Source organism: Pseudophryne corroboree, chromosome 1, assembly GCF_028390025.1.
Source record: "Pseudophryne corroboree isolate aPseCor3 chromosome 1, aPseCor3.hap2, whole genome shotgun sequence".
Classification (NCBI taxonomy): Eukaryota; Metazoa; Chordata; class Amphibia; order Anura; family Myobatrachidae; genus Pseudophryne; species Pseudophryne corroboree.
In genome coordinates, this window is record NC_086444.1 from 67,414,939 (window position 1) to 67,434,086 (window position 19,148).

General features: G+C 47.1%; 1 protein-coding gene across 2 annotated transcripts in view; it reads right to left on the reverse strand.

Moving 5' to 3' along the window:
* Nucleotides 1-19,148, reverse strand: part of MYO5B (myosin VB) — a 413,488-nt gene that overhangs the window by 199,800 nt on the left and 194,540 nt on the right. For both annotated transcript variants that reach the window (XM_063960368.1, XM_063960358.1), the window contains exon 7: nucleotides 18,497-18,578. In XM_063960368.1, coding sequence (XP_063816438.1) covers nucleotides 18,497-18,578 — 82 coding nt within the window. The remainder of the gene's footprint in view (nucleotides 1-18,496; nucleotides 18,579-19,148) is intronic.

Consider the following 19,148-nt stretch of genomic DNA (forward strand, 5'->3'; position numbering starts at 1 on the left):
TCGTCAACCGACCTTGCATCGTTTTGACATTATCACGTAATTCCTAAATAAGCCATCCATTCCGGTGTCGACTCCCTAGAGAGTGACATCACCAATACAGGCGATTTGCTCCGCCTCCTCACCAACATCGTCCTCCTACATGTCGACACACACGTACCGACACACAGCACACACACAGGGAATGCTCTGATAGAGGACAGGACCCCACTAGCCCTTTGGGGAGACAGAGGGAGAGTTTGCCAGCACACACCAAAAACGCTATAATTATACAGGGACAACCCCTTATACAAGTGTTTTCCCTTATAGCATTTTCACATATGTAATCATATCGCCAAATAAGTGCCCCCCCTCTCTGTTTTAACCCTGTTTCTGTAGTGCAGTGCAGGGGAGAGCCTGGGAGCCTTCCTCACAGCAGAGCTGAGCAGGAAAATGGCGCCGTGTGCTGAGGAGAATAGGCCCCGCCCCCTAAAACGGCAGGCTCTTCTCCCGGAGTTTGTGAGATCTGGCAGGGGTTAAATACATCCATATAGCCTCAAGGGCTATATGTGATGTATTTTAGCCATAAAAAAGGTATAATACATTGCTGCCCAGGGCGCCCCCCCCAGCGCCCTGCACCCTCAGTGTGCTGACAACAATGGCGCACAGCTGCAGTGCTGTGCGCTACCTTATGAAGACTGAAAGTCTTCTGCCGCCTGTTTCTGGACCTCTGGACCTCTTCAACTTCGGCATCTGCAAGGGGGGTCGGCGGCACGGCTCCGGGACGAACCCCAGGGTGAGACCTGTGTTCCGACTCCCTCTGGAGCTAATGGTGTCCAGTAGCCTAAGAAGCAAATCCATCCTGCACGCAGGTGAGTTTACTTCTCTCCCCTAAGTCCCTCGTAGCAGTAAGCCTGTTGCCAGCAGGACTCACTGAAAATAAAAAACCTAACTTAAACTTTTATTCTAAGCAGCTCAGGAGAGCCACCTAGATTGCACCCTTCTCGGCCGGGCACAAAAATCTAACTGAGGCTTGGAGGAGGGTCATAGGGGGAGGAGCCAGTGCACACCACCTGATCCTAAAGCTTTTATTATTGTGCCCTGTCTCCTGCGGAGCCGCTAAACCCCATGGTCCTGACGGAGTCCCCAGCATCCACTTAGGACGTTAGAGAAAAAAGGTTTAGATACAGCTGTGTATGAGACACATAATCATATAAGATAGTGTAATATCTCCATCTGCATGTGGTTACACGTTGATTGATACAAATTTATATTAGGCTGCCTATTGAGCATACTGGTTATATATGTTGTACAGAGATGCTGTATCCACAGGCTACACAGTGTGTAATGGTTGTTACAGTATCAAATGGATAGGACTGTAAGATTCCTGTGTATTATAAATACTGAGCATTTATATAAAAGTATATGAATATGGTGTATAGTTCTGGTCAGCAGCAGGTGGCATATGACAACATCTAAAGTAGCGTGGGAAGAGTGTTCTGCTAGGCATAAGTACGGTATTCTACCTTATTAAAATAAGAATTTACTCACCGGTAATTCTGTTTCTCGTAGTCCGTAGTGGATGCTGGGAACTCCGTAAGGACCATGGGGAATAGCGGGCTCCGAAGGAGGCTGGGCACTCTAGAAAGATCTTAGAATACCTGGTGTGCACTGGCTCCTCCCACTATGACCCTCCTCCAAGCCTCAGTTAGGTACTGTGCCCGGACGAGCGTACACAATAAGGAAGGATTTTGAATCCCGGGTAAGACTCATACCAGCCACACCAATCACACCGAACAACTCGTGATATGAAACCCAGTTAACAGTATGAAACGATAGAGCCTCTCAACAGATGGCTCAACAATAACCCGATTTAGTTAACAATAACTATGTACAAGTATTGCAGATAGACCGCACTTGGGATGGGCGCCCAGCATCCACTACGGACTACGAGAAACAGAATTACCGGTGAGTAAATTCTTATTTTCTCTAACGTCCTAGTGGATGCTGGGAACTCCGTAAGGACCATGGGGATTATACCAAAGCTCCCAAACGGGCGGGAGAGTGCGGATGACTCTGCAGCACCGAATGAGAGAACTCCAGGTCCTCCTCAGTCAGGGTATCAAATTTATAGAATTTTGCAAACGTGTTTGCCCCTGACCAAGTAGCTGCTCGGCAAAGTTGTAAAGCCGAGACCCCTCGGGCAGCCGCCCAAGATGAGCCCACCTTCCTTGTGGAATGGGCATTGACAGATTTAGGCTGTGGCAGGCCTGCCACAGTATGTGCAAGCTGAATTGTACTACAAATCCAACGAGCAATAATCTGCTTAGAAGCAGGAGCACCCAGCTTGTTGGGTGCATATAGGATAAACAGCGAGTCAGATTTTCTGACTCCAGCCGTCCTGGAAACATATATTTTCAGGGCCCTGACAACGTCTAGCAACGTGGAGTCCTCCAAATCCTTAGTAGCCGCAGGCACCACAATAGGCTGGTTCAGGTGAAACGCTGACACCACCTTAGGGAGAAACTGGGGACGAGTCCTCAATTCTGCCCTATCCATATGAAAAATCAGATAAGGGCTTTTACATGATAAAGCCGCCAATTCTGACACTCGCCTGGCTGATGCCAGGGCCAATAACATGACCACTTTCCACGTGAGATATTTCAGATCCACGGTTTTTAGTGGCTCAAACCAATGTGATTTCAAGAAATTCAACATCACGTTGAGATCCCACGGTGCCACAGGAGGCACAAATGGGGGCTGAATATGCAGCACTCCTTTCACAAATGTCTGAACTTCAGGTACTGAAGCTAGTTCCTTTTGAAAGAAAATCGACAGAGCCGAGATCTGTACTTTAATGGAGCCTAGTTTTAGGCCCATATTCACTCCTGCTTGCAGGAAATGCAGAAATCGACCCAGTTGAAATTCCTCTGTTGGGGCCTTTTTGGCCTCGCACCATGCAACATATTTCCGCCATATGCGGTGATAATGTTTTGCCGTAACATCTTTCCTGGCTTTAATAAGCGTAGGAATGACTTCCTCCGGAATGCCCTTTTCCTTCAGGATCCGGCGTTCAACCGCCATGCCGTCAAACGCAGCCGCGGTAAGTCTTGGAACAGGCAGGGGCCCTGCTGTAGCAGGTCCTGTCTGAGCGGCAGGGACCAAGGGTCCTCTGAGATCATCTCTTGAAGTTCCGGGTACCACGCTCTTCTTGGCCAATCCGGAACCACGAGAATTGTGTTTACTCCTCGCTTTCTTATTATTCTCAGTACCTTTGGTATGAGAGGTAGAGGAGGGAACACATACACTGACCGGTACACCCACGGTGTCACTAGGGCGTCCACCGCTATCGCCTGAGGGTCTCTTGACCTGGCGCAATACTTCTCTAGTTTTTTGTTTATGCGGGACGCCATCATGTACACCTGTGGACGACCCCATTGATTTACAATCATTTGGAAGACTTCTGGATGAAGTCCCCACTCTCCCGGGTGGAGGTCGTGCCTGCTGAGAAAGTCTGCTTCCCAGTTGTCCACTCCCGGGATGAACACTGCTGACAGTGCTAGTACATGATTCTCCGCCCATCTGAGAATTTTTGTGGCTTCTGCCATCGCTGTCCTGCTTCTTGTGCCGCCTTGTCGATTCACATGGGCGACTGCCGTGATGTTGTCTGACTGGATCAGCACCGGCTGGTGTAGGAGCAGGGATTTTGCTTGACTTAGGGCATTGTAAATGGCCCTTAGTTCCAGAATATTTATGTGAAGGGCAGTCTCCTGACTTGACCATAGTCCCTGGAAATTTCTTCCCTTTGTGACTGCCCCCCAGCCCCGGTAGGCTGGCATCCGTGGTCACCAGGACCCAGTCCTGTATGCCGAATCTGCGGCCCTCCAGAAGATGAGCACTGTTCAGCCACCACAGAAGAGACACCCTGGTTCGTGGAGACAGGGTTATTAAACGATGCATCTGAAGATGCGATCCGGACCACTTGTCCAACAGGTTCCACTGAAAGATTCTGGCATGGAACCTGCCGAATGGAATTGCTTCGTAAGAAGCTACCATCTTTCCCAGGACCCGCGTGCAGTGATGCACCGATACCTGTTTTGGTTTTAGGAGGTCTCTGACTAGAGAAGACAACTCCCTGGCTTTCTCCTCCGGGAGAAACACTTTTTTCTGGGCCGTGTCCAGAATCATTCCCAGGAACATTAGACGTGTCGTGGGGACCAGCTGTGACTTTGGGATATTCAGAATCCAACCGTGCTGGCTCAGCACTTCCTGAGATAGTGCTACTCCCACTAACAACTGTTCCTTGGATCGTGCCTTTATTAGGAGATCGTCCAAGTATGGGATAATTAAAACTCCCTTTTTTCGAAGGAGTATCATCATTTCCGCCATAACCTTGGTAAATACCCTCGGTGCCGTGGAGAGTCCAAACGGCAGCGTCTGGAATTGGTAATGGCAATCCTGTACCACAAATCTGAGGTACTCCTGGTGAGAATTGTAAATGGGGACATGCAGGTAAGCATCCTTGATGTCCAGGGATACCATGTAATCCCCCTAGTCCAGGCTTGCAATAACCGCCCTGAGCGATTCCATCTTGAACTTGAATTTTTTTATGTATGTGTTCAAGGACTTCAAATTTAGAATGGGTCTCACCGAACCGTCCGGTTTCGGTACCACAAATAGTGTGGAATAGTAACCCCGGCCTTGTTGAAGTAGGGGTACCTTGATTATCACCTGCTGGGAATACAGCTTGTGAATTGCCGCTAGCACTGCCTCCCTGTCTGAGGGAGCAATCGGCAAGGCGGATTTTAGGAAACGGCCGGGTGGAATCGCCTCGAATTCCAGCCTGTATCCCTGAGATACTATTTGAAGGATCCAGGGATCCACCTGTGAGCGAACCCACTGATCGCTGAAATTCCTGAGGCGGGCCCCCACCGTACCTGGCTCCGCTTGTGAAGCCCCACCGTCATGCGGCGGACTTGGAAGAGGAAGCGGGGGAGGACTTTTGTTCCTGGGAACCTGCTGTTTGCTGCAGCCTTTTTCCCCTGCCTCTGCCTCTTGACAGAAAAGACCCTCCTTTTCCCCGCTTATTTTTCTGGGATCGAAAGGACTGAACCTGATAAAATGGCGCCTTCTTAGGCTGTGAGGGGACATGGGGTAAAAATGCTGACTTCCCAGACGTTGCTGTGGAAACTAGGTCGGAGAGACCATCCCCAAATAATTCCTCCCCTTTATAAGGCAAAACTTCCATGTGCCTTTTGGAATCTGCATCTCCAGTCCACTGGCGAGTCCATAAGCATCTCCTAGCAGAGATAGATAGTGCACTTACTTTAGATGCCAGCCGGCAGATTTCCCTCTGTGCATCTCTCATGTATAAGACTGAGTCTTTAATATGGTCAATTGTTAACAGGATCGTGTCTCTGTCTAGTGTGTCAATATTTTCTGACAGGTTATCTGACCATGCAGCGGCAGCACTGCACATCCAAGCTGACGCAATTGCTGGTCTGAGTATAATGCCTGAGTGTGTATATACAGACTTCAGGATCGCCTCCTGCCTTCTATCAGCAGGTTCCTTAAGGGCGGCCGTATCCTGGGACGGTAGTGCCACCTTTTTTGACAAACGTGTGAGCGCTTTATCCACCCTCGGGGGTGTTTCCCAACGTAACCTATCCTCTGGCGGGAAAGGGAACGCCATTAGTAATTTCTTAGGAATAACCAATTTCTTATCAGGGGAAGCCCACGCTTCTTCACACACTTCATTTAATTCATCTGACGGGGGAAAAACTACAGGTAGTTTTTTCTCCCCAAACATAATACCCTTTTTTGTGGTACCTGGATGTAAATCAGAAATATTTAACACCTCTTTCATTGCCTCAATCATGCAGCGAATGGCCTTAACGGGCATTAAATTTGACTCATCGTCGTCGACACTGGCGTCAGTATCCGTGTCGACATCTACTTGTGCCACCTGAGATAACGGGCGTTTTAGAGCCCCTGATGACTTTTGAGACCCTTGGACCGGCACGAGCTGAAGACTCGGCTGTCCCACAGTCGGCATGTCGTCAAATTTTTTATGTAAGGAGTCTATACGTGCACTCATTTCTTGCCATAATACCATCCACTCAGGTGTCTGCCCCGCAGGGGGTGACATCTCTGCTAAAGGCATCTGCTCCCCTTCCACATCATTATCCTCCTCAAACATGTCGACACAGCCGTACCGACACACTCCACACACACAGGGAATGCTCAAATAGAGGACAGGACCCACAAAAGCCCTTTGGGGGGACAGAGTAAGAGTATGCCAGCACACACCAGAGCGCTATATATATACAGGGACTAACTGAGTTATGTCCCTAATAGCTGCTTATACTGTATACAGTGCCAATTTTGTGCCCCCCCTCTCTTTTTCCCTCTTACTGTATTGTAGAAATGCAGGGAAGAGCCAGGGAGCTTCCTTCCAGCCGAGCTGTGAGGGAAAAATGGCGCCAGTGTGCTGAGGAGATAGGCTCCGCCCCTTTTTCGCGGCCTATTCTCCCGCTTATTTTGGGATTCTGGCAGGGGTATTTACCTCATATATAGCCCCAGGGGCTATATATTGAGGTATTTTAGCCAGCCAAGGTGTTTTTATTGCTGCCTCAGAGCGCCCCCCCCCCAGCGCTCTGCACCCTCAGTGACCGGAGTGTGAAGTGTGTATGAGGAGCAATGGCGCACAGCTGCAGTGCTGTGCGCTACCTTGGTGAAGACAGGACGTCTTCATGCCGCCGATTTTCCGGACCATCTTCCTGCTTCTGGCTCTGTAAGGGGGACGGCGGCGCGGCTCCGGGACCAAACATCAAGGCTGGGCCTGCGGTCGATCCCTCTGGAGCTAATGGTGTCCAGTAGCCTAAGAAGCCCAATCCGGCTGCAAGCAGGCGAGTTCGCTTCTTCTCCCCTTAGTCCCTCGCTGCAGTGAGCCTGTTGCCAGCAGGTCTCACTGAAAAAAAACAAATTCTAAGACTATAACTTTCTAAGAGCTCAGGAGAGCCCCTAGTGTGCATCCAACCTCGGCCGGGCACGAAATCTAACTGAGGCTTGGAGGAGGGTCATAGTGGGAGGAGCCAGTGCACACCAGGTAGTCTAAGATCTTTCTAGAGTGCCCAGCCTCCTTCGGAGCCCGCTATTCCCCATGGTCCTTATGGAGTTCCCAGCATCCACTAGGACGTTAGCGAAAATAAGAATTTACTTACCGATAATTCTATTTCTCGGAGTCCGTAGTGGATGCTGGGGTTCCTGAAAGGACCATGGGGAATAGCGGCTCCGCAGGAGACAGGGCACAAAAAGTAAAGCTTTAGGATCAGGTGGTGTGCACTGGCTCCTCCCCCTATGACCCTCCTCCAAGCCTCAGTTAGGATACTGTGCCCGGACGAGCGTACACAATAAGGAAGGATTTATGAATCCCGGGTAAGACTCATACCAGCCACACCAATCACACTGTACAACCTGTGATCTGAACCCAGTTAACAGTATGATAACAGCGGAGCCTCTGAAAGATGGCTCACAACAATAATAACCCGATTTTTGTAACTATGTACAAGTATTGCAGATAATCCGCACTTGGGATGGGCGCCCAGCATCCACTACGGACTCCGAGAAATAGAATTATCGGTAAGTAAATTCTTATTTTCTCTATCGTCCTAGTGGATGCTGGGGTTCCTGAAAGGACCATGGGGATTATACCAAAGCTCCCAAACGGGCGGGAGAGTGCGGATGACTCTGCAGCACCGAATGAGAGAACTCCAGGTCCTCCTAAGCCAGGTTATCAAATTTGTAGGATTTTACAAACGTGTTTGCCCCTGACTAAATAGCCGCTCGGCAAAGTTGTAAAGCCGAGACCCCTCGGGCAGCCGCCCAAGATGAGCCCACCTTCCTTGTGGAATGGGCATTTACATATTTTGGCTGTGGCAGGCCTGCCACAGAATGTGCAAGCTGAATTGTATTACACATCCAACTAGCAAAAGTCTGCTTAGAAGCAAGAGCACCCAGTTTGTTGGGTGCATACAGGATAACAGCAAGTCAGTTTTCCTGACTCCAGCCGTCCTGGAACCTATATTTTCAGGGCCCTGACCACATCTAGCAACTTGGAGTCCTCCAAGTCCCTAGTAGGCGCAAGACACCACAATAAGCTGGTTCAGGTGAAACACTGACACCACCTTAGGGAGAGAACTGGGGACGAGTCCGCAGCTCTGCCCTGTCCGAATGGACAAACAGATATGGGCTTTTTTGAGAAAAAAACCACCAATTTGACACTCGCCTGGTCCAGGCCAGGTCCAAGAGCATGTTCACTTTTCATGTGAGATGCTTCAAATCCACAGATTTGACTGGTTTTAAACCAATGTGTTTTGAGGAATCCCAGAACTACGTTGAGATCCCACAGTGCCACTGGAGGCACAAAAGGGGGTTGTATATGCAATACTCCCTTGACAAACTTCTGGACTTCAGGAACTGAAGCCAATTCTTTCTGGAAGAAAAATCGACAGGGCCGAAATTTGAACCTTAATGGACCCCAATTTGAGGCCCATAGACACTCCTGTTTGCAGGAAATGCAGGAATCGACCGAGTTGAAATTTCTTCGTGGGGCCTTCCTGGCCTCACACCACGCAACATATTTTCGCCACATGTGGTGATAATGTTGTGCGGTCACCTCCTTTCTGGCTTTGACCAGGGTAGGAATGACCTCTTCCTGAATGCCTTTTCCCTTAGGATCCGGCGTTCCACCGCCATGCCGTCAAACGCAGCTGCGGTAAGTCTTGGAACAGACATGGTACTTGCTGAAACAAGTCCCTTCTTAGCGGCAGAGGCCATAAGTCCTCTGTGAGCATCTCTTGAAGTTCCGGGTACCAAGTCCTTCTTGGCCAATCCGGAGCCATGAGTATAGTTCTTACTCCTCTACGTCTTATAATTCTCAGTACCTTAGGTATGAAAAGCAGAGGATGGAACACATACACCGACTGGTACACCCACGGTGTTACCAGAACGTCCACAGCTATTGCCTGAGGGTCTCTTAACCTGGCGCAATACCTGTCCCGTTTTTTGTTCAGACGGGACGCCATCATGTCCACCTTTGGTAATTCCCAACGGTTTACAATCATGTGGAAAACTTCCCCATGAAGTTCCCACTCTGCCGGGTGGAGGTCGTGCCTACTGAGGAAGTCTGCTTCCCAGTTTCCATTCCCGGAATGAAACACTGCTGACAGTGCTATCACATGATTTTCAGCCCAGCGAAAAGTCCTTGCAGTTTTTGCCACTGCCCTCCTGCTTCTTGTGCTGCCCTGTCTATTTACGTGGGCGACTGCCGTGATGTTTTATCCCACTGGATCAATACCGGCTGACCTTGAAGCAGAGGTCTTGCTAAGCTTAGAGCATTATAAATTTACCCTTAGCTATATTTATGTGGAGAAAAGTCTCCAGACTTGCTCACACTCCCTGGAAATTTTTTCCTTGTGTGACTGCTCCCCAGCCTCTCGGGCTGGCCTCCGTGGTCACCAACATCCAAAACTGAATGCCGAATCTGCGGCCCTCTAGAAGATGAGCACTCTGTAACCACCACAGGAGAGACACCCTTGTCCTTTGATATAGGGTTATCCGCTGATGCATCTGAAGATGCAATCCGGACCATTTGTCCAGCAGATCCCACTGAAAAGTTCTTGATTGAAATCTGCCGACTGGAATTGCTTCGAAGGAAGTCACCATTTTTTTACCATGGCCCTTGTGCAATGATGCACTGATTTTAGGAGGTTCCTGACTAGCTCGGATAACTCCCTGGCTTTCTCTTCCGGGAGAAACACCTTTTTCTGGACTGTGTCCAGAATCATCCCTAAGCACAGGAGACTTGTTGTCGGGATCAGCTGCGATTTTGGAATATTTAGAATCCACCCCTGCTGTTGTAACAGTATCCGAGATAGTGCTACTCCGACCTCCAACTGTTCCCTGGACTTTGCCCTTATCAGGAGATCGTCCAAGTAAGGGATAATTAAGACGCCTTTTCTTCGAAGAAGAACCATCATTTCGGCCATTACCTTGGTAAAGACCCGGGGTGCCGTGGACAATCCAAACGGCAGCGTCTGAAACTGATAGTGACAGTTCTGTACCACGAACCTGAGGTACCCTTAGTGATAAGGGCAAATTTGGGACATGGAGGTAAGCATCCCTGATGTCTCGGGACACCATATAGTCCCCTTCTTCCCGGTTCGTTATCACTGCTCTGAGTGACTCCATCTTGATTTGAACCTTTGTAAATGTTCAAATTTTTTTAGATTTAGAATAGGTCTCACCTAGCCTTCTGGCTTCAGTACCACAATATAGTGTGGAATAATACCCCTTTTCTTGTTGTAGGAGGGGTAATTTAATTATCACCTGCTGGGAATACAGCTCGTGAATTGTTTCCCATACTGCCTCCTTGTCGGAGGGAGACCTTGGTAAAGCAGACTTCAGGAGCCTGCGCAGGGGAAACGTCTCGACATTCCAATCTGTACCCCTGGGATACTACTTGTAGGATCCAGGGGTCCTGTACGGTCTCAGCGTCATGCTGAGAGCTTGTCAGAAGCGGTGGAACGCTTCTGTTCCTGGGAATGGGCTGCCTGCTGCAGTCTTCTTCCCTTTCCTCTATCCCTGGGCAGATATGACTCTTATAGGGACGAAAGGACTGAAGCTGAAAAGACGGTGTCTTTTTCTGCAGAGATGTGACTTAGGGTAAAAAACGGTGGATTTTCCAGCAGTTGCCGTGGCCACCAGGTCCGATGGACCGACCCCAAATAACTCCTCTTCCTTTATACGGCAATACACCTTTGTGCCGTTTGGAATCTGCATCACCTGACCACTGTCGTGTCCATAAACATCTTCTGGCAGATATGGACATCGCACTTACTCTTGATGCCAGAGTGCAAATATCCCTCTGTGCATCTCGCATATATAGAAATGCATCCTTTAAATGTTCTATAGTCAATAAAATACTGTCCCTGTCAAGGGTATCAATATTTTTAGTCAGGGAATCCGACCAAGCCACCCCAGCTCTGCACATCCAGGCTGAGGCGATCGCTGGTCGCAGTATAACACCAGTATGTGTGTATATACTTTTTATGATATTTTCCAGCCTCCTGTCAGCTGGCTCCTTGAGGACGGCCCTATCTATAGACGGTACCGCCACTTGTTCTGATAAGCGTGTGAGCGCCTTATCCACCCTAAGGGGTGTTTCCCAACGCGCCCTAACTTCTGGCGGGAAAGGGTATACCGCCCATATTTTCTATCGGGGGGAACCCACGCATCATCACACACTTCATTTAATTTATCTGATTCAGGAAAAACTACGGTAGTTTTTTCACATCCCACATAATACCCTCTTTTGTGGTACTTGTAGTATCAGAAATATGTAACACCTCCTTCATTGCCCTTAACGTGTGGCCCTAATAAGGAATACGTTTGTTTATTCACCGTCGACACTGGATTCAGTGTCCCTGTCTGTGTCTGTGTCGACCGACTAAAGTAAACGGGCGTTTTAAAACCCCTGACGGTGTTTTTGAGACGTCTGGACCGGTACTAATTGTTTGTCGGCCGTCTCATGTCGTCAACCGACCTTGCCGCGTGTTGACATTATCACGTAATTCCCTAAATAAGCCATCCATTCCGGTGTCGACTCCCTAGAGAGTGACATCACCATTACAGGCAATTGCTCCGCCTCCTCACCAACATCGTCCTCATACATGTCGACACACACGTACCGACACACAGCACACACACAGGGAATGCTCTGATAGAGGACAGGACCTACTAGCCCTTTGGAGAGACAGAGGGAGAGTTTGCCAGCACACACCAAAAACGCTATAATTATATAGGGACAACCTTATATAAGTGTTTTCCCTTATAGCATCTTTTTTATATATTTCTAACGCCAAATTAGTGCCCCCCCTCTCTGTTTTAACCCTGTTTCTGTAGTGCAGTGCAGGGGAGAGCCTGGGAGCCTTCCCTCCAGCCTTTCTGTGAGGGAAAATGGCGCTGTGTGCTGAGATAGGCCCCGCCCCTTTTTCGGCGGCCTCGTCTCCCGCTCTTAACGGATTCTGGCAGGGGTTAAATATCTCCATATAGCCCCCGGAGGCTATATGTGAGGTATTTTTAGCCAAAAATAGGTTTTCATTGCCTCCCAGGGCGCCCCCCTTCCAGCGCCCTGCACCCTCAGTGACTGCCGTGTGAAGTGTGCTGAGAGGAAATGGCGCACAGCTGCAGTGCTGTGCGCTACCTTAAGAAGACTGAGGAGTCTTCATGCCGCCGATTCTGGACCTTCTTCTTGTTTCAGCATCTGCAAGGGGGCCGGCGGCGAGGCTCCGGTGACCATCCAGGCTGTACCTGTGATCGTCCCTCTGGAGCTAATGTCCAGTAGCCAAAGAAGCCAATCCATCCTGCACGCAGGTGAGTTCACTTCTTCTCCCCTAAGTCCCTCGTTGCAGTGATCCTGTTGCCAGCAGGACTCACTGTAAAATAAAAAACCTAAGCTAAACTTTTCTAAGCAGCTCTTTAGGAGAGCCACCTAGATTGCACCCTTCTCGGCCGGGCACAAAAATCTAACTGAGGCTTGGAGGAGGGTCATAGGGGGAGGAGCCAGTGCACACCACCTGATCCTAAAGCTTTACTTTTTGTGCCCTGTCTCCTGCGGAGCCGCTATTCCCCATGGTCCTTTCAGGAACCCCAGCATCCACTAGGACGATAGAGAAATATAAAATACTTTTACTTACACACAAGGCTATTACCCAAACTGAACCAACATACATCTCTTCAACCATCTCAAAATATCTCCCTATCCGAACTCTCCGCTCTGCACAAGACCTGCATCTCTCATTCACACGTATTACTTGTTCCCACTCAAAATTACAGGACTTTATACGGGCTTCACCCACTCTGTGGAATGCCCTCCCACGCACAACTAGACTCACCTCCGGTCTCCAAAACTTAAAACGTTCCCTGAAAACTCATCTCTTCAGACAAGCCTATCAAATTCCAGACCCACCCACATAACCTTCAGTGCTTCCCTATCTAATTACATCCTCTCTGTACAGTACACATAACATCACATATCTTGTCTTACCCTTTTCCAAAATTGCGGGGTATCATCATACATTCCATTAAGAACCTAGAAATCTGATGGACCATTATGCAATAGATAGCATCTCTCCTTGTGTATCAATGCCTATTTCCCTATAGAGTGTAAGCTTGCGAGCAGGGCCCTCTTACCTCTATGTCTGTCTGTTTTTACTCAGTTTTGTTCTATTACTGTTGTTCCAATTGTAAAGCGCAACGGAATATGCGGCGCTATATAAGAAACTAATAATAAATAAATAATAAGTGAGACACACCCTCTATTCTCTTTTGGGGACAAATCAGCACCTTATAGACAGTAGAGTGAACAAAGAGCCCACGTGCTGGGTTTGCCACAACATAAGACAATAGGATGAGACACTATAACACAATACAGAAGACCTAGCCTGGGGCATACTGTACCATTCACAGCCATAACGAGAGCTTACACAATATTTATCGAACCACAGAGTAGATATATATGTTGTATGTTGGTGATTGTTATATATCATGTTAACGCGATCACAAAAGATCTTCAGAGAATCTAAATTTGCATAAACTATTTAGAATTAGTATTAATTAAATTGAATATCATGGTTCCTCTTAATGTAGAAAAGGAAAATGATTGTATTTTTTAATGGTTATACTTTTATACAATTATAATAAACTACAGGTTGAGTATCCCATATCCAAATATTCCGAAATACGTAATATTCCGAAATACGGACTTTTTTGAGTGAGACTGAGATAGTGAAACCTTTGTTTTCTGATGGCTCAATGTACACAAACTTTGTTTAATACTCAAAGTTATTAAAAATATTGTATTAAATGACCTTCAGGCTGTGTGTATAAGGTGTATATGAAACATAAATGAATCGTGTGAATGTACACACACTTTGTTTAATGCACAAAGTTATAAAAAATATTGGCTAAAATTACCTTCAGGCTGTGTGTATAAGGTGTATATGAAACATAAATGCATTCTGTGCTTAGATTTAGGTCCCATCACCATAATATTTGATTATGGTATGCAATTATTCCAAAATACGGAAAAATCCCATATCCAAAATTCCTCTGGTCCCAAGCATTTTGGATAAGGGATACTCAACCTGTAGTTACCAGCCTGTCAAAATAACAGAGCAATATAACAGTAATAATTAAGGCAAAGCTTTTGAATCTGCGCTACCTTTGAGATTGCACACAAGTGGCCGGTACACCCAAACCTATAAAACACTGATATTAAAACAATAAGAAAAGCCACCAGTGCATAATAAAATGATATGAAACCATAAATCTGCATTTCCTGGTTCTTTATCCAGAAATGATCTGATGTTCCACATGCAAATATATGGACTGACACTGACATTAGTATTCCATATCATGTTCAGATAATGGTTCTTTAGATCCTCCATATATGTGTATATATCCCTCCAAACTCCTTGACAACTTCGCTTCCTCACTTCTGACATTCCCTGCATTATACTAGGTGATTTCAACATCCCCACAAAATCCTCTTCTTCTAAACTCCTTAACCTCACACCTTTGCTTGGTCTCTCTCACTGGACCTTCTCCCCTCCCATAAGAATAAGAGCTCACTGGATCTAGGGCCTAATTCAGACCTGATCGCAGCAGCAAATTTGTTAGTAGTTGGGCAAAACCATGTGCACTGCTGGGGGGAGGGAGGGGGGGGTAGATATAACATGTGCAGAGAGAGTTAGAGTTGTGTGGGTTATATTGTTTCTGTACAGGGTAAATACTGGCTGCTTTATTTTTACACTGCAATTTAGATTTCAGTTTTAACACACCCCACCCAAACCTAACTCTCTCTGCACATGTTACATCTGCCCCACCTGCAGTGCACATGGTTTTGCCCATCTGCTAACAAATTTGCTGCTGCGATCAGGTCTGAATTAGGCCCCTAGTCTTAGTGATTTACTGCACTATTGACCAATTACTCTTCAACAGTTACCATTTTTGTTCATTTGAGCTACATTTTAATGTAACCTTAATTTAAATGCAACCACTTAAAACACACACAAATGCATTCAGCCTAAAATATATTGGTTCCAAAATGCTAAAATCCATTATATTACACATCAAACCACTTTCCCCCCATTTACTCAACACATCTCAAATCCACAAATCTTATGTTGGGGCAGGATGCGGTTACAATCCCGACGGTCAGAATACCGGCCCACGAGATACCAGCGGACGCGGAACTCCTGAGTTTGAATATTAATCTCATTTGTTCTATCATATAAGGGTATATTGGCCACACTTTACTGCTAATCCTGTACAATCCTCTGGTTAATCTATGCCGCAGAACTATTCAGATATCCAACAAAAAGCATCTAAGTACTTAGATCAATGACTCAGATTCCAGCACAACTTCCAGAGCACTTTGCTTGTACTGCATTCTGTGTGGTACTTGGAGTAAGCAGCTTCTGCTAAAATGTTTTCCAGAGCGAGCAATAAAGTTTATTATAGTTAATTTAGTTAATGACGGTTTCAATCAGGCAATGAACAAAGCATACATACAGTAGATTATTTCTCAGCTGTGTAAAACACTTCCTAGTTTTATTCTCCATTCTCCTGAGTGAGATATGGTGTACTGCCAAATCCCTCTAACTTTTCACGCTCAACTTCCCTATATTGAGGTCTTGCTACCTGTGAATTTTTTAATACTAAAACGTGAAGTTATCAATGTTTAATGTAATAAAGTTTAGCAATAATGTGCTGGGTCGGCTATGCCAAGCACTCATGAAAGTGTATCCATTGTCTGTTCTCAGTGGAGGTAGCCATTTTGAATTTTGGCAAGTTGCATAAGAGACGGCCAATAAATTTGCAGGCTGAACAAGAGTGTTTTAAAATGCTGCGATTACCATACCAAGAGACCGCAGTATTCTAAATGCTCAAGTCGGGACCACATGAAAGTGAATAGTGATTGCATTCTAAACTGCCCCCCTGGCACTGCCCTTTGAGTGTGTTGGAGCATGTGGGATAAATAATGAAAAACCTATTCAACCAATCATATTCATTCACCTGTGCAGGATTAATGACAGTCTTAGGATACGAGGAACTTCCATAAAATGCTGATTTATATTAATAAAAAACGACAAGCAATTTACTGACAATATATTCCCACACTGTAGTCTATAATTATTATCTTCTACTGATATGGCGCCACCAAGTGTATCTAGTGCCGTAAAGGGAACAAATGACATTGGAACACAACCAATTCAATATATTAAAGTACAGACAGACCGTACAAGAGGAAAAACAGTGAAATAATTAGGCGGCACAGTAAGTGACAAGATGAACCGTATCACTCATAGACCCAGTGCCCTGGTATTAGTAGACAGAAAGCATTACAGATATGGGGCGTATTTAATAGCCTGCGAGATGCAGCAGTGCAGGATTTCCAGAGAGTATGCCCGTATACAGTATATTTAAAGCGGCAATCATTTAGAAGGCAAAACCAGGTTGGCACTCCGCACAGCCTGCATCTCGTAGGGTGGTCTTCAGTATGCCGACTGACGGGATCCCGGCGCACAGTATACCGGCGCCGGAATCCCGACAGCTGGCATACCGACACTTATTCTCCCTCGTGGGGGTCCACGACCCCCCTGGAGGGAGAATAAAATAGTGTGGTAGCGCGCCACCGTGCCCGTAGCGTGGCGAGCGCAGCGAGCCCGCAAGGGGCTCATTTGCGCTCGCCACACTGTCGGTAAGCCGGCGGTCGGACTCCCGGCGCCGGTATGCTGGTCGCCAGGAGCCCGACCGCCGGCATACCATACTGAACCCCATCTCGTAAGCTAGTACACAAGCCCAATGTAGTGTCAGATGGGATATGAAGGGCCCATGTGGGGACTGCAGTGATAGGAGCTCATGTTTATGGGGTGTGGCCAGTTACAACAGGGAGTGTGGTTAGCCCCCCTTCCCCACAGAGGCTTGGCCTGCCATTAGACACCATGTAATTGACGCAATAATACCAGTGACAATGTGCATAGTCTGGTACCTGACATTAAAGGAAGTAGTGGTGACCACTGGCCCCATGGACTGTGAACGGGAGCAAACTGGAGACAGGGATAATGCAAGGAAATAACAAGAGGGTGGAAGGCTCTGCTTGTGAGAGCTTACGGGCTGAGGGGAGATGCATCAAGCCGTGAAGAGTGATAGAGTGGCGGAGTTGCCCAGAGCAACCAATCAGAATCTTGTCTAGATTGTGCTAGATAAATGACAGAAGCTGATTTGTGTAACTATTCCACTTTGGGGGTCATTCCGACCCAATCGCTCGCTGCAGTTGGTCGCAGCGATCGGGCTGGAACTGCGCATGCGCCAACGCCGCAGTGCGCCGGCACATGGCAGTCGTCGTTGCCTAGCGATCACTTCTGAGACAGAGGCGGTCGCTGGGCGGGAGGGGACTGAACGGCGGCATTAAGCCGCCGTTTAGGGGGCGCGGTCCGGCCAACGCAGGCGTGGCCGGACCGTTGGGGGGGCGGGCCGCGGCGGCTGCGTGATGTCTCATGCAGCTGCTGCGGCCAGTGGCAGCGACGAACAACTCCTGGCCAGCCGCAGGAGCTGCGCTGGCCGGGAGTTACTCCAGAAATACAAAAGCATCACCGCTGTGCGATGCTTTTGTATTTGGGGGGGGGTGGGGGGAGCTCGGACTGACATGCGGGGCGGACTAGCCCTGTGCTGGGCGACCCCCCACATGTCAGGGAAGATGATCGCAGCTGTGCTAAATTTAGCACAGCTACGATCAACCTGGAATGACACCTTTATCTCTCTCCAAGGCTTGATAAATTTCCTCCATAAGGAAGTCAGTATATAACTGGGAAGAACTGTAGAGGGAAGACAGAGTTGAGAGTTAAGAATGTGAGGAGGGCTGACGGCTTTAATGAACAGGTGCGGTGTTGTTGGGGACATTTTTAAACAGTGCAACCTGGTAGACTGTATCAGACGGTAGGGAAGTGACGGGATCAACACAGTATAAATCTTAGACGCAATTAATAATGGAAAACTTTTACAGGTGTAGAAAATAAGCTGCATGGTATTTTACCGAATCGGAAGATGTGGACTCAATGAATGAAAATCAAAATGAAACTGCACCTGGGACAAGAAGATCTGTACGGTTAGAATTAGGACTCCATAATCCTTCTTGCAGCCATGTATATTATCACAGATTTACTGCATCTTAATACTCTGCTGCTGTCTCCGTCAATGGCCCACTAAGCGTTTTATTTTATAAACTTTATTGATGGGGTAATCGTGCAGATTCTGATTTAATTACATCTAAGCAGATATCTGTAGTACACAATGATTCATACTGTCAATCTAATGGATTTTAGTCATTATTATTCTGCTGCTAACAGACAGCTGTTCTCTCTGCGGAAGAGTAGATCTGTAAATAACAACTTACATAGCGAAAAGTCGGCAAACTCGGGTAGGCCGGCGGAGGCGCACAGCTGGTAGAAGATGTGATAGTTCCTCTCGTCCTCTGCCTGGTAAAGAAACGGAAGAATAGTATGAAACATGGAGGAATCACAGGCACCGCAGGACCATAGTACAGATGGAGCCTGGCTCATCTAGGCTTCTCTGCTGCACCATGGTGCACCAAGGTTTATTAGCATAAGCCTTTCATCTATTGTTCTCAGCTGCAATACAATACAGAGAGAACAATACAGAAGGGGATGAAGTCATTACAGCAGGGGATTAAGTCCGACAGCACTGGTTTAGTTAATCCCATTAAAGGGATAGATGAGCAGGGCTCCATCTGTATCTTTCCAAAACAAACATCATATTTATAAGCAAAATTTCAAGATATAATAGGAAGATGTATAAAAGCTTGAAGTGAGATAAAGTGGAGAGAGATAAAGTACTGCCCAATCAGCTCTCGTCATTTTTAAATCCAACATTTAAAATGAGTTAGCACTTTAGCCCTGTCCATGTTATCTCTCTCCATATTTTATACATCTATCCCATACATTTTTTTTTTTTTTAACAATTTATTTACATTTTTTTGTAGTATTCTAAAGAATGATATAGGACTGGGACAGAAAGTCAACTGTAAC